General features: G+C 35.9%; 1 protein-coding gene across 5 annotated transcripts in view; it reads left to right on the top strand.

Annotated features, from left to right (window-relative positions):
* FOXJ3 (forkhead box J3) overlaps positions 1-13,084 on the top strand; it is a 151,624-nt gene that overhangs the window by 125,913 nt on the left and 12,627 nt on the right. For all 5 annotated transcript variants that reach the window (XM_073233755.1, XM_037002286.2, XM_073233754.1 and 2 more), the window contains 3 exons: positions 953-1,369; positions 4,466-4,567; positions 4,934-5,125. In XM_073233755.1, the coding sequence (XP_073089856.1) occupies positions 953-1,369; positions 4,466-4,567; positions 4,934-5,125 (711 nt within the window). The remainder of the gene's footprint in view (positions 1-952; positions 1,370-4,465; positions 4,568-4,933; positions 5,126-13,084) is intronic.

Here is a 13,084-nt window from a genome sequence, read left to right as displayed (position 1 = left end):
AACCAAATACTGCAGTAAGTTTTACTAAAATGTGTCTAACTCCAAGCCAGACATACATTATTTTTAACATTAGGCACTTCTGGCCTGATACCATCATCATCATAGTGGCTAACATTTACTGATCTCATCCTGCAACCTGCACTTGCCCCATGGCATTTAATCCTCACAGCAGTTGTGAAGTAGGTACTATTATTGTAGTCATTTATAGTTGAGGTAATTGTGACTTGCAGAGGTTAATAACTTCCCAGAGTTACCAAGTGTGTAAATGGGATTGCAGACTTCAGTCCCTAATTTCTGGTGCTATAAATTATGCAGTCTTAACCCTAAAACTGTATGTGTATCGGTAATGTTCCATAAGAAGAATGGAAAAGAACAATGGAGATGGCTCTTTGTTTTGCTTAGTCTTAAGGACTAGCCACCTTGGGCATTCAGTTTTTTGGAGTGGTCATTGAAAACGATCATTAATAACTGGGCTTTATTTCTACACCCTTTTTTGTTACAGGCATGATTTTCAGGCCTATAGAGAACTATCCTGAAGGTGACCCAACACCTTTCCCACTTTCCCCTAACATTTATGCATCTTTCAGGAGTCAGCTCAGATACTGCCTTTTCAAGGAAGGCTTCTTTATGTCTCCAGCTCCTTCCTAGCTGAAATGGCAGGAAGCAGAGTTACATTTGCCTAGTACTTAAAATTATTGGGCATAATCTCCTTGAGTGTCTGTTTTACACAAGACCATGAGCTACCTGAGGGCAGAGAAGGATGGTTACTCTTCTCAGTGACCCCAGAGTCTGGTGTATGTCAGGCTGACATTCCATCACCACTTGTTAAACTGAACCAAAGTTGCTGCTTAACAGTATATACTTTGCACTGTAAATATTTTTGTAAATGTTTGTCATAAAATATAACTGAAATCTGACCATAAATGATCTTGCTTCCTCTGACTGTTTTTAGGTTTGATGAACATCCCTTCTGAATCTTCCCAGCAATCCCATACTTCATGTTCCTATCAGCACTCTCCTAGCAGTACAGTGAGCTCTCACCCACACAGCAACCAAAGCAGCCTCTCCAACAGTCATGGCAGTGGCCTCAACACCACAGGCAGTAATTCAGTTGCACAAGTCTCGTTATCCCACCCCCAGATGCACACACAGCCATCTTCACATCCACCCCATCGACCGCACGGTTTACCACAGCATCCGCAGCGCCCCCAGCCCCCAGCCCCGCACCCGCAGCAACACAGCCAGCTCCAGTCCCCTCACCCCTCTCACCCCTCTCCACATCAGCACATACAGCACCACCCGAACCATCAGCATCAGACGTTAGCACATCAGGCGCCCCCACCCCCACAGCAGGTATCCTGTAATTCTGGTAAGTTTCTGTCTCCTGACTTGTATTTGGTTAACTGTGAATTAGGATCTGTCCTTTGTTCTCTGGGGTTTATATGTATTTTCTACCAAAATGCTTCTTACCTGTCTCCTTTTGTGTTTCCTTGCAAAAATCTTATAGTTGTAACTCATTCAATCCATAGATTGACCTTGAGATTTTTTTGATTAAAATTTATTGTGGCACATAGACAAACATGGCAAACCTTGCAAGATTTGGTTTCAACCTGTGTCTTGTCCTTCTGAAAAATAAGTGTTTTTGTGATGATTTAAAAGAAGAATGGAATATACAGTCTTTCTGCAGTCTGTTGTGATTTGGTGTGGTATAGAAGAAGGAATATAGATTCATGTCAGAAAGACCTATATTTGAATCTTCATTACAGTTCTTAGGACCTGACTTTTTTTGGACTTGTTATTTTCTCATGTTTAAAAATGTAACTAAAATACCCTGGTATACAGCATCATTACAAGGACCATATTGAGAACACAAGTATGAAATACCTGGTCTAACGCCTCACATTTAAGTATTCAGTGAATGTTCCCCACTCTTCCTTTCTTTGCTTATTCCTGCCAAGTATCTCATTTTAGACTGATAGATTGCAAAGTAAGAAAACATTGTTTGTATACTGATTTTTAAAAATCATTGCTCTAAAAAATGTATTGCTCTTAAGATAGGTCTTGGTGGTTTCTGGTGAGATGCCTAACACATTGCTCACAGACCAGGCAGTCTTTAGCGCAGTAGACTCCAAAGGGTGCCACAGATATAGACTGTGAGGTGAATGGGCTCCCTGGGGTTGTGCAGAGTATAGGTCCTTCCCTCAGCATGCCTGACTGTCCACTTACCAGCCATATCACTGATGAGACTTTTATCCTGGAGGGATAATTTCTAAATGCTAGATACTACTAGCTTTTACCAATTAGAGAATGACCATTATTTCAGTCATTTACACTATGTCAGAAAAATGAGCTTCAGTTAGTACATACTGTCTCTTATATTCTGACTTTTCTATATTTAAAATTTTTATGAAACCTGTTTCCTTATTTACGAAGTAGAAAAAATAATTAAGTTTTTTGGGAGAATTAAATGAGGTAAAGTACAAAAATGCATAGCAGGTTACTTGGAATTTATTAAGTTCCTTTGAACAATTCACTTGTTTTCCCAGTTACTAATTCTTAGTAGGTTCCAGAGTAAAATTGAAAATTGAGTATAGTTACTGCCTTGATGAAATATCTCCTAAAACATGTTAAAACTATTTTTAGATTTATACCTGGAGAAAAGGTATATATTATAGCTCCCTTTGTAACTCATTGTCAGTCACTGTTGCCTATATTTTAATGTCAGTACTTCTTCAGAAATTTGTTTTTTCTTAACATGATTTTGAGGATTGACTAATAATTATAGAGGTAGGGTATCAGTAGAAGTCAGTGATGCTCTGGCCATACAATTCTTTTTGTTAAGTGTAATAATTGCCAGGGAAAAAAAAGTATTATTGTAGCTGAAAACAATCTGTAATGTGCCTTTAATGGCCTGTCATAGCAATGGTGGCTTTCCAGAGAAGGAAAATAGACTCCCATCTTGGGGAGTTAGAAATAATCATTATGGCTATGATGATAATCTCTTTAAATTATAAATTTCTCACTTATATGGTGAAACTAAGCTGGTTGTCTTTAACAGAGAAGAAATGTAGGGGTCTAACAGTTGTTTGAGTACTCATTATTTGCTAGGCAGTTTAGATGTATTACCCATTTTATCCTACCAAATCAAGAATAAATTACCACATTTAGTAGATAGGAAAAGTGTAACTCAAGTGAAGCAGTGTGTTCAAGTTTATACTACTAAGTGGTAAAACTGGATGTTATATCCTAGCCTGTCAAACTTCAAAGCCTATAACACCAGTTACTCTAAAATCAGCAAACATTTACTGCATGAGTAAGGTTTTCTCAGCCACTCTCTCTGCAGAGAATGTTACTATTTTGTTGTTGCCAAGTCAGAATTTATTACAGGATCTGAAAGTCTGATAGACTTGAATGTTTGTATCTACTTGGAACATTAATTTTTTCCAACAAATTTCTCCCTCAACAAGAGTTGCCTGAGGGCCAGGGTTTGGTTGTCTGTGGTTCACTGCTTATTTTTAAAAATGCATTTAATTGGCAGAATTTTGTAAATCCAAGTATTCAGTAGTTGATACAGAGTTGCCTGCGATGTAGGAAAAATCCTTTTTATTAGTTCTTATTTTAATCCAGGGGTGATCCTGGAAACAGTAATTTGGGCAGCAATCACTGGATGGAGTATTTTCTTCCTCTGTTCACTATCTCATTGAGTACATTGAGTATTCTTGCCCCATGTGCATGAGTGGTGACCATTCTGCTGACATACAGACTATGGAGTCTTAACTCCCCTGATGTTACTGTTTCTGACTAGAAATGCCCTAGTTTAGATGAGCATTTCTTTAAAATGTCTCAGCCCTCTTGCTTGACAGGACTGTGTTAAAGCATTTTTCTCTCCTGAGGTTGCCTATTAAGAATTATCTTTCTACACAATCTAATTTACCTCCCTTAAGTTAGTGCTTTATGGTGTATTCTGTATTTCTTTTAAATGTGAATCTGCCTCTAAGTATAAAGAACATACCTCTTAAGGTCATAATAAAGTAGGAAAATGAACTTTATATAGGGGGGAATTACTGATTTGTGTGACTTGCCCTGCCTGGCCATTTATTTGTATTGTGCAAGAGCTCTGACATCATTAAGTTTGACATTATGAGGCAATAGTGACAATTTCCAAGTTGCCAGACTAGAGCTTAGAAACCCTGGGTTCAAGTCTTAGATTCATCATAGTGACCTTGCTAAGTTATGCGACCTCTGTGGGTTCAATGTCTTTTGTCAAATGAAAAGAAAGAATATCCTTCCTGTCTATCTCAGGGAACAGATTGCCCCAACACATGATGTAGGTGTGAATCCATTTGTGAAACTGGATAGAGATCTGCCAGTATCAGGAATAAGACCAACTCGTTGTCTTTCCTTACCGTATACTTCAGACTTTCACTGTCCAAGATTTATAATACTGTCAATGTTGTTTTTATAGGTGTTTCAAATGATTGGTATGCAACACTTGATATGCTAAAAGAAAGCTGTCGAATTGCCAGCAGTGTTAATTGGTCAGATGTAGACCTTTCACAATTCCAAGGTGAGTGTTGGTTCTTTTTGACATAGAACCAAATAGACATGATTCTGTTTTCTCTGATTATAAGTTTCCTTGCAGTACAAGTAAACATATATGTAGTTGCTTTTGCAGTTGTTAGTACGCTTAAAAACAGCAATTTGCAAAATCTATAAGGCCAGTTGATGTAGCAGAGAGACATGACAAGAGTTTTGAAAGAAATTCGGCCACATTTAAAAGAATCAGACTTTGAATAGTTTTAAAATGTCATTCTTCATTGCATGGGCACATCATTACTTATAGAAATCTTGAGGGCTGAAAAAAAATTGTCTTGTTTTTCCTTGCAATGTTTGTACAACTATGCTAACTATATTTCTAATGCTTTCCTCATAGGTTTGATGGAGAGCATGAGACAGGCAGATCTCAAGAACTGGTCTTTAGATCAGGTTCAATTTGCTGATCTCTGTTCTTCTCTTAATCAGTTCTTTACACAAACTGGCCTTATCCACTCACAGAGTAATGTTCAGCAAAATGTCTGTCATGGTGCCATGCATCCAACAAAACCTAACCAACACATTGGAACAGGTATGGGTTTAGTTATCTTCTTGATTTGCTTTTTCTCATTCATACGAAAGTCAGTAACTGTCTGAGCAACTTGATGTTAATGGTGACAGTGACCATTTACATATTCTTACTTCTAATAAATAAATTGAAATAAATTTATGTATTTAAGGTGTATCTTAGAAAAATTGAGATAAAGCAAGTATGCTTTTCTGTCATGATTTATATGATTTATGTTTACAATGGACTTTTCCTTGGCTTTAAGTTATAGAACAAGAATTAAATGTCTTAAAGATACATTTTTATAAGAATATGGCTATGAAGTTGTCAGTTTAAATTTGTATAGACTTTCAGTGAAAACATATCATACATTGTCTAGGAATGTTAAGATTGAAGTTCAGAGTTTACTTGAAGAGTAGAGATGATGGTAAATAGTCTCATCCATGTTTTACTCCATCCTCAAAATTTATGCTCGATATTTTTCATCTCATTTTCTTCCTTTACTCTTCACCTCTGTAGCCATCTCTTTTACTCTGGTTGCAATGCCTTCTTTTCTCACATTTCCATTTTGTAAGTCTTTAATACCCAAGTTTTTCATTTTAATTTCTTGCCTGCACTTTTTATCTCCAAGTTGACTTCTGTATATTATCTTAGTTTAACATGTCATGCTAGAAAGTCCTCTCTTTTCTATCCTGAGTGGCTTCTTTTAACCATTATCCTAGCTATTTCACATATTTGGTCTTCCCATGTTCTCAAGATCCCTAGTCAGCTTGCATTTTTCTTTTTATGAAATCTTTATTTCTGTGTCTTTTAATACAGTAGAAATCATCTGTCATCTTTGCTTCTTTCATTACCTACCTTACCTAAATTGAACATGCTGCCTAACTTGAAACCCTCAGTGTCTGTTTGATTTCGATGACTTATTCATTCCATAAATTACATCATACAAGGGCCTCATTCAGCACCTGGCATATAGGAGGTATTTAGTATTAGCTGAATTTATTGAGTATCCTCAATGTGTCACACACTAAACTTTCTATTTTAGTAACTCTTTAGCTTCTTTCTCTCTTTGCCTTTCCCTTTGTCACTTCTTTTTTGTTACCTTCCTGATACATACTCTCTAAAATAGAATTTTTTTTGTGTATGGTAAAATACACATATAAATCACTGTCTCAGTTATCTTTAAGTGTATATAGTTCAGTGGTATTTTGCCAATTTTTTCTTTCGTTGCCTATGCCTTTGGTATCACATCCAAGAAATCATTGCCAAATCCAGTGTCACAAAGCTCTTACCTTCTGTTTTCTTCTAAGAGTTGTATAGTTTTAGGTTTTACATTTAAGTCTCTGACACATTTTGGTTACTTCTTGGATGTGGTGTTAGATAAGGGTGTAACTTCATGTAGATACCCATTTTTCCCAGCACTTTTTGTTGAAAAGACTATATTTTCCCCATTAAGTGGTCTTAACATCCTTTACAAAAATCACTTGACTTTATATGATTTCTGGGTTCTCTGTTCCATTGGTCTTCATGTTTATCTTAATGCCAGTACCACACTTAAAATTACTGTAGCTTTGTAGTAAGTTTTGAAGTCAGGTATGAGTCCTCCAGCCTTGTTCTTTTATTTTATTATTTCAAGAGAGTTTTGTCTATTCAGGGTCCCTTGAGATTCCATACAAATTTTAGGATGGAATTTTCTGTTTCTGCAAAAAAGAAGAAAAAAAATGGAGGTTTTGATAATGGATTGCTTTGAATCTGTAGCTCCCTTTAGGACATATTGAAATCTTAACAATATTAAGCCTTTTTAGTCCATGAACATGAGATGTGTTTACATTTATTTTTATCTTCTTTAGTTTCTTTTAGCAATGTTTTGTAGTTTTCATTATATAAATCTTTCATCTCTAATCTTTATTTCTGTTAGCTTTAGGTTTGTGCTTTTTGTATATATGTCTTTACATTGTAAAGTTAGATTGTTGATTTGAGATCTTGTTTTTAAATGTGTTTGTTTATAGTATAAATTTCTCCTTAAATGCTACTTTTGCTGTATATTCTGTAAGTTTTGATAGGCTGTGTTTTCCTTTTCATTCATCTCTAAGTATTTCTCATTTCCCTTGTGATTTCTTCTTTGATCCATTGGTTGTTTAAGAGTGTACTTATTGATTTCCGCAAGTTTGAGAATTTTCAGTTTTGCTTCTGTTACTGATTTTCTAACTTCATCCTATTGTGGTTGAAGATAACCTTGTATGATATCTATTGTTTAAAATCCATTGAGACTTAATGTGTAGCCTAACATAGGGTCCATTCTGGAAAATACCCCAAGTGCTCTTGGGAAGAACATGTATATTCTTGTTAAGTAGAGTGTTCTGTATATGTTTGTTAGACCTAGCTGGTTTATTGTATTAAGTCCTCTATTTCCTTAGTTCTGCCTGGTGGTTCTGTCCATTATTAACAGTGAGGTATTTAAGTCTCCAACTATTACTGTAGAGCATTTTATTTCTCCTGTCAGTTGTGTCAGTTTTTGCTTCATGTTTTCAGTCTGTTATTAGGTGCATAAATGTTGATAATTGTTACACCTTGCTGTATTGAACCTTTTATTGATATTGATATATAATGTCCTCCTTTTTCTCATGTGGCCTTTTTTGATTTAAAGTTGTTTTATCTGATATTGGTATAGCAATCCATGCTCTCTTTTGGTTACTATTTGTGTGGATTATCTGTTTCCATCCTTTCACTTTCCATCTATTTTTGTCTTTGGATTCTACAGTGAGTCTCTTAGAGACAGCATATAGTTGGATTTTGTGTTCTTGTCCATTCTACCAGTTTCTATCTTTTGATTGGAGAGTAATCTGTTTACATTTAAAGTAATTACTGATAAGGAGTGATTTACTTCTGTCATTTTGCTCTTACTTGCTTTTTAGCTTTTTTGTCCTTATTTCCTGCATTACTGTCATCTTCTGTGTTTAGTTGATTTATAATGAAATGTTTAAATTCCTTTCTCATTTCCTTCTATGTATAGTCTATAGCTCTTTTCTTTGTGGTTACCATTGGGATTGCATTTAATATCCTAGTTATAATACTAATCTGAATTTTTATTAGTGTAACTTCTGTAACACACAGAACTCTGCCCCTTTACTTCCATCCCCACCCCTTTTGGTTGTTGATGTCATAAATTCCATCTTTATATATTGTGTGCCCCAAAATACACACTAATAATTCTTCTAAATGCATCCATCTCTTAAATTATGTAGAAAACAACATGTAGAGTTACATACCAAAGTTACAGTAATACCATCTTTTAGACTAATAGTTTTTGGAAATACGTCAGTCTCTTAAATGATGTATTAAAGTAAAAGAGGAGTTAGAGTCATTGTTACAATAGTACTAGTTCTTGTAATTGCCCCTGTATTTACCCTAATGGAGATCTTTTTTTTTCACATGGCTTTGAATTTCTGTCAAATGTCCTTTCATTTCATCCTGTACGACTCCCTTAAGCATTTCTTCCTAATGGTAATGAACTCCCTTAGCTTTTATTTATCTCAGAATGCCTTAATTTCTCACTCATTCTTGGAAGTACAGTTCATCAGATATAGGATTCTTGGTTGACATTTTTTTTTCTTCCAGCACTTTGAATAGATTGGCCCATTGCCTTCTGGCTTCCAAAAGTTTCTGATGAGAAATCTAATTTTATTGAGGAGCCCTTGTATGTGACAATTCACCACTCTCTTGCTGCTTTCAAAATTACCTCTTTGTCTTTTGAAAGTTTGATTATAACGTGTGTTGGGTAAGCCCTTGACTTCATCTTTCTTGGAGTTCATTAAGCTTGTTTAATGTTTTTTAGGTGGTTTTTTTTGTATCATTAATACACATTTACATGAACAACATTGTGGTTACTAGATTCCCCCCATTATCAAGTCCCCACCACATACCCCATTACAGTCACTGTCCATCAGCGTAGTAAAATGCTATAGAATCACTACTTGTCTTCTCTCTGCTATAGTGCCTTCCCTAAACTCCCCCCCAGCCCCCTACATTATATGTGCTAATCATAATGCCCCTTTTCCCCCTTATCCCTCCCTTCCTACCTATCCTCTCCAGTCCCTTTCCCTTTGGTAACTGTTAGTCCATTGTTGGGTTCTGTGATTCTGCTGCTGTTTTGTTCCTTCAATTTTTTCTTTGTTCTTATACTCCATAGATGAGTGAAATCATTTGATACTTGTCTTTCTCTGCCTGGCTTATTTCACTGAGCATATTACCCTCTAGCTCCATCCATGTTATTGCAAATGGTAGGATTTGTTTTCTTCTTAGGGCTGAATGTGTATATGTACCACATCATCTTTATCCATTCATCTACTGATGGACACTTAGGTTGCTTCCATTTCTTGGCTATTGTAAAAAGTGCTGCAATAAACATAGGGTTGTGTATATCTTTATCAAACTGGTCTCCTGCATTCTTAGGGTAAATTCCTAGGAGTGGAATTCCTGTGTCAAATGATATTTCTATTTTTAGTTTTTTTGAGGAAACTCCATACTGCTTTCCACAATGGTTGAACTAATTTACATTCCCACCAGCAGTGTAGGAGGGTTCCCCTTTCTCCACATCCTTGCCAGCATTTGTTGTTGTTTGTCTTTTGGATGGTGGCCATACTAACTGCTGTGAGATGATATCTCATTGTGGATTTAATTTGCATTTCTCTGATGATTAGTGATGTGGAGCATCTTTTTGTGTATCTGTTGACCATCTGAATTTCTTTGGAGAAGTATCTGTTCAGATCCTCTGCCCATTTTTAAATTGGGTTACTTGCTTTTTGTTTGTTGAGGTGCATGAGCTCCTTATGTATTTTGTGTGTCAACGCCTTATTGGATATGTAATTTATGAATATATTCTCCCATACTGTAGGACGCCTTTTTGTTCTATTGATGGTGTCCTTTGCTATACAGTAGCTTTTTAGTTTGATATAGTCCCACTTGTTCATTTTTACTTTTGTTTCCCTTGCCTGTGGAGATAAGTTCATGAAGAAGTTGCTCATGTTTATATCCAAGAGATTTTTGCCTATGTTTTTTTCTAAGAGTTTTATGGATTCATGACTTACATTCAGGTCTTTGATCCATTTTGAATTTACTTTGGTGTATGGGGTTAGACAGTAATCCAGTTTCATTCTCTTACATGTAGCTGTCCAGTTGTGCCAACACCAGCTGTTGAAGAGGCTGTCATTTCCCCATTGTATATGCATGGCTCCTTTATCATATATTAATTGACCATATATGCTTGGGTTAATATCTGGACTCTCTCTTCTGTTCCACTGTTCTATGGGTCTGTTCTTGTGCCAGTACCAAATTGTCTTGATTACTGTGGCTTTGTAGTAGAGCTTGAAGTTGGGAAGTGAGAACCTCCTTGCTTTATTCTTCCTTCTTAGGATTGCTGTGGCTATTTAGGGTCTTTTGTGGTTCCATATGAATTTTAGAACTATTTGTTCCAGTTTGTTGAAGAATGCTGTTGGTATTTTGATAGGGATTGCATTGAATCTGTAGATTGCTTTAGGCAGGATGGCCATTTTAACAATATTAATTCTTCCTACCCAAGAGCGTGGGATGAATTTCCATTTATTAGTATTCTCTTTAATTTCTCTTAGGAGTGTCTTGTAGTTTTCAGGGTATAGGCCATTCACTTCCTTGGTTAGGTTTCTTCCTAGGTATTCTATTCTTTTTGATGCGATTGTACATGGAATTGTTTTCCTGATTTCTCTTTCTGCTAGTTCATCATTAGTATAAAGGAATGCAACAGATTTCTGTGTATTAATACTGTATCCTGCAACTTTGCTGATTTCAGATATTAGATCTAGTAGTTTTGTAGTGGATTCTTTAGGGTTTTTTATGTACAGTATCATGTCATCTGCAAACAGGGACAGTTTAACTTCATCCTTGCCAGTCTGGATGCCTTTTATTTCTTTGTGTTGTCTGATTGCGGTGGCTAGGACCTCCAGTACTATGTTGAATAAAAGTGAGGAGAGTGGGCGTCCTTGTCTTGTTCCCTATCTTAGAGGAAAAGCTTTCAGCTTCTCACTGTTAAGTATGATGTTGGCTGTGGGTTTGTCATATATGGCCTTTATTATGTTGAGGTACTTGCTCTCTGTACCCATTTTGTTGCAAGTTTTTATCATGAATGGATGTTGAATTTTGTCAAATGCTTTTTCAGCATCTATGGAAATGATCATGTGGTTTTTGTCCTTCTTTTTGTTGATGTGGTGGATGATGTTGATGGATTTTCGAATATTGTACCATCCTTGCATCCCTGGGATGAATCCCCCTTGATAATGGTGTATGATCCTTTTGATGTATTTTTGAGTTCAGTTTGATAATATTTTGATGAGTATTTTTGCATCTGTGTTCATCAGGGATATTGGTCTGTGGTTTTATTTTTGTGTTGTATCCTGGTTTTGGTATTAGAGTGATGCTGGCTTCCTAAGAAAAGTTTGAAAGTATTCCCTCCTCTTCTATTTTTTGGAAAACTTTTAGGAGAATGGGTATTATGACTTCTCTAAATGTCTGATGTAATTCAGCAGTGAATCCATCTGGTCCGGGGTTTTGTTCTTGGGTAGTTTTTTGATTACTGATTCAATTTCATTGCTGATAATTGGTCTGTTTAGATTTTGTGTTCCTTCCTGGGTCAGTCTTGGAAGGTTGTATTTTTCTAGAAAGTTTTCCATTTATTCTAGGTTATCCAGTTTGTTAGCATATAGATTTTCATAGTATTCTCTCATAATTCTTTGTATTTATGTGGTGTCTGTAGTGATTTTTTTCCTTTCGCATTTCTGATTCTGTTTATGTGTGTAGATTCTCTTTTTTTCTTGACAGGTCTTGCTAGGGGTTTATCTATTTTCATTATTTTCTCAAAGAACCTGCTCTTGGTTTCATTAATTTTTTCTGTTGTTTTATTCTTCTCAATTTTATTTATTTCTTCTCTGATCCTTATTATGTCCCTCCTTCTGCTGACTTTGGGCTTCATTTGTTCTTCTTTTTCCAGTTTCAATAATTACAAATTTAGACTATTCATTTGGGATTGTTCTTCCTTCTTTAAATAGGCCTGGATTGCTGTATACTTCCCTCTTAGAACTGTCTTTGCTGCGTGCCACAGAAGTTGGGGCATTGTGGTGTTGTTTTCATTTGTCTAGATATATTGCTTGATCTCTGTTTTAATTTTGTCATTGATGCATTGATTACTTAGGAGCATGTTGTTAAGCCTCCATGTGTTTGTGAGCCTTTTTGTTTTCTTTGTACTGTTTATTTCTAGTTTTATACCTTTGTGATCTGAGAAGTTGGTTGGTACAATTTCAGTGTTTTTGAATTTACTGAGGCTCTTTTTGTGGCCTAGTATGTGGTCTATTCTGGAATGTGTTCCATGTGCACTTGAAAAGAATGTGTATCCTGCTTCTTTTGGGTGTAGAGTTCTGTAGATGTCTGTTAGGTCCATCTGTTCTAATGTGTTATTCAATGCCTCTGTGTCCTTACTTATTTTCTGTCTGGTTGATCTGTCCTTTGGAGTGAGTGGAGTATTGAAGTCTAGAATAAATGCACTACATTCTCTTTCCCTTTTTAATTCTGTTAGTATTTGTTTCACATATGTAGATGCTCCTGTGTTGGGTGCATAGGTATTTACAATGGTTATATCTTATTGTTGGATTGACCTCTTAATCATTATGTAATGTCCTTCTTTGTCTCTTGTGACTTTCTTTGTTTTGAAGTCTATTTTGTCTGATACAAGTACTGCAACTCCTGCTTTTTTCTCTATGTTAGTTGCGTGAAATAACTTTTTTCATCCCTTCACTTTTAGTCTGTGCATGTCTTTGGGTTTGAAGTGAGTCTCTTGTAGGCAGCATATAGTTGGGTCTTGTTTTTTTATCCATTCAGTGACTCTGTGTCTTTTGATTGGTGCATTCAGTCCATTTACATTTAGGGTGATTACTGATAGGTATATGTACTTATTGCCAT

Source organism: Manis javanica, chromosome 4, assembly GCF_040802235.1.
Source record: "Manis javanica isolate MJ-LG chromosome 4, MJ_LKY, whole genome shotgun sequence".
NCBI classification, from domain to species: domain Eukaryota; kingdom Metazoa; phylum Chordata; class Mammalia; order Pholidota; family Manidae; genus Manis; species Manis javanica.
Note: the sequence above shows the minus strand (reverse complement) of the source record. Positions and strands in the feature narration are given on the sequence as shown.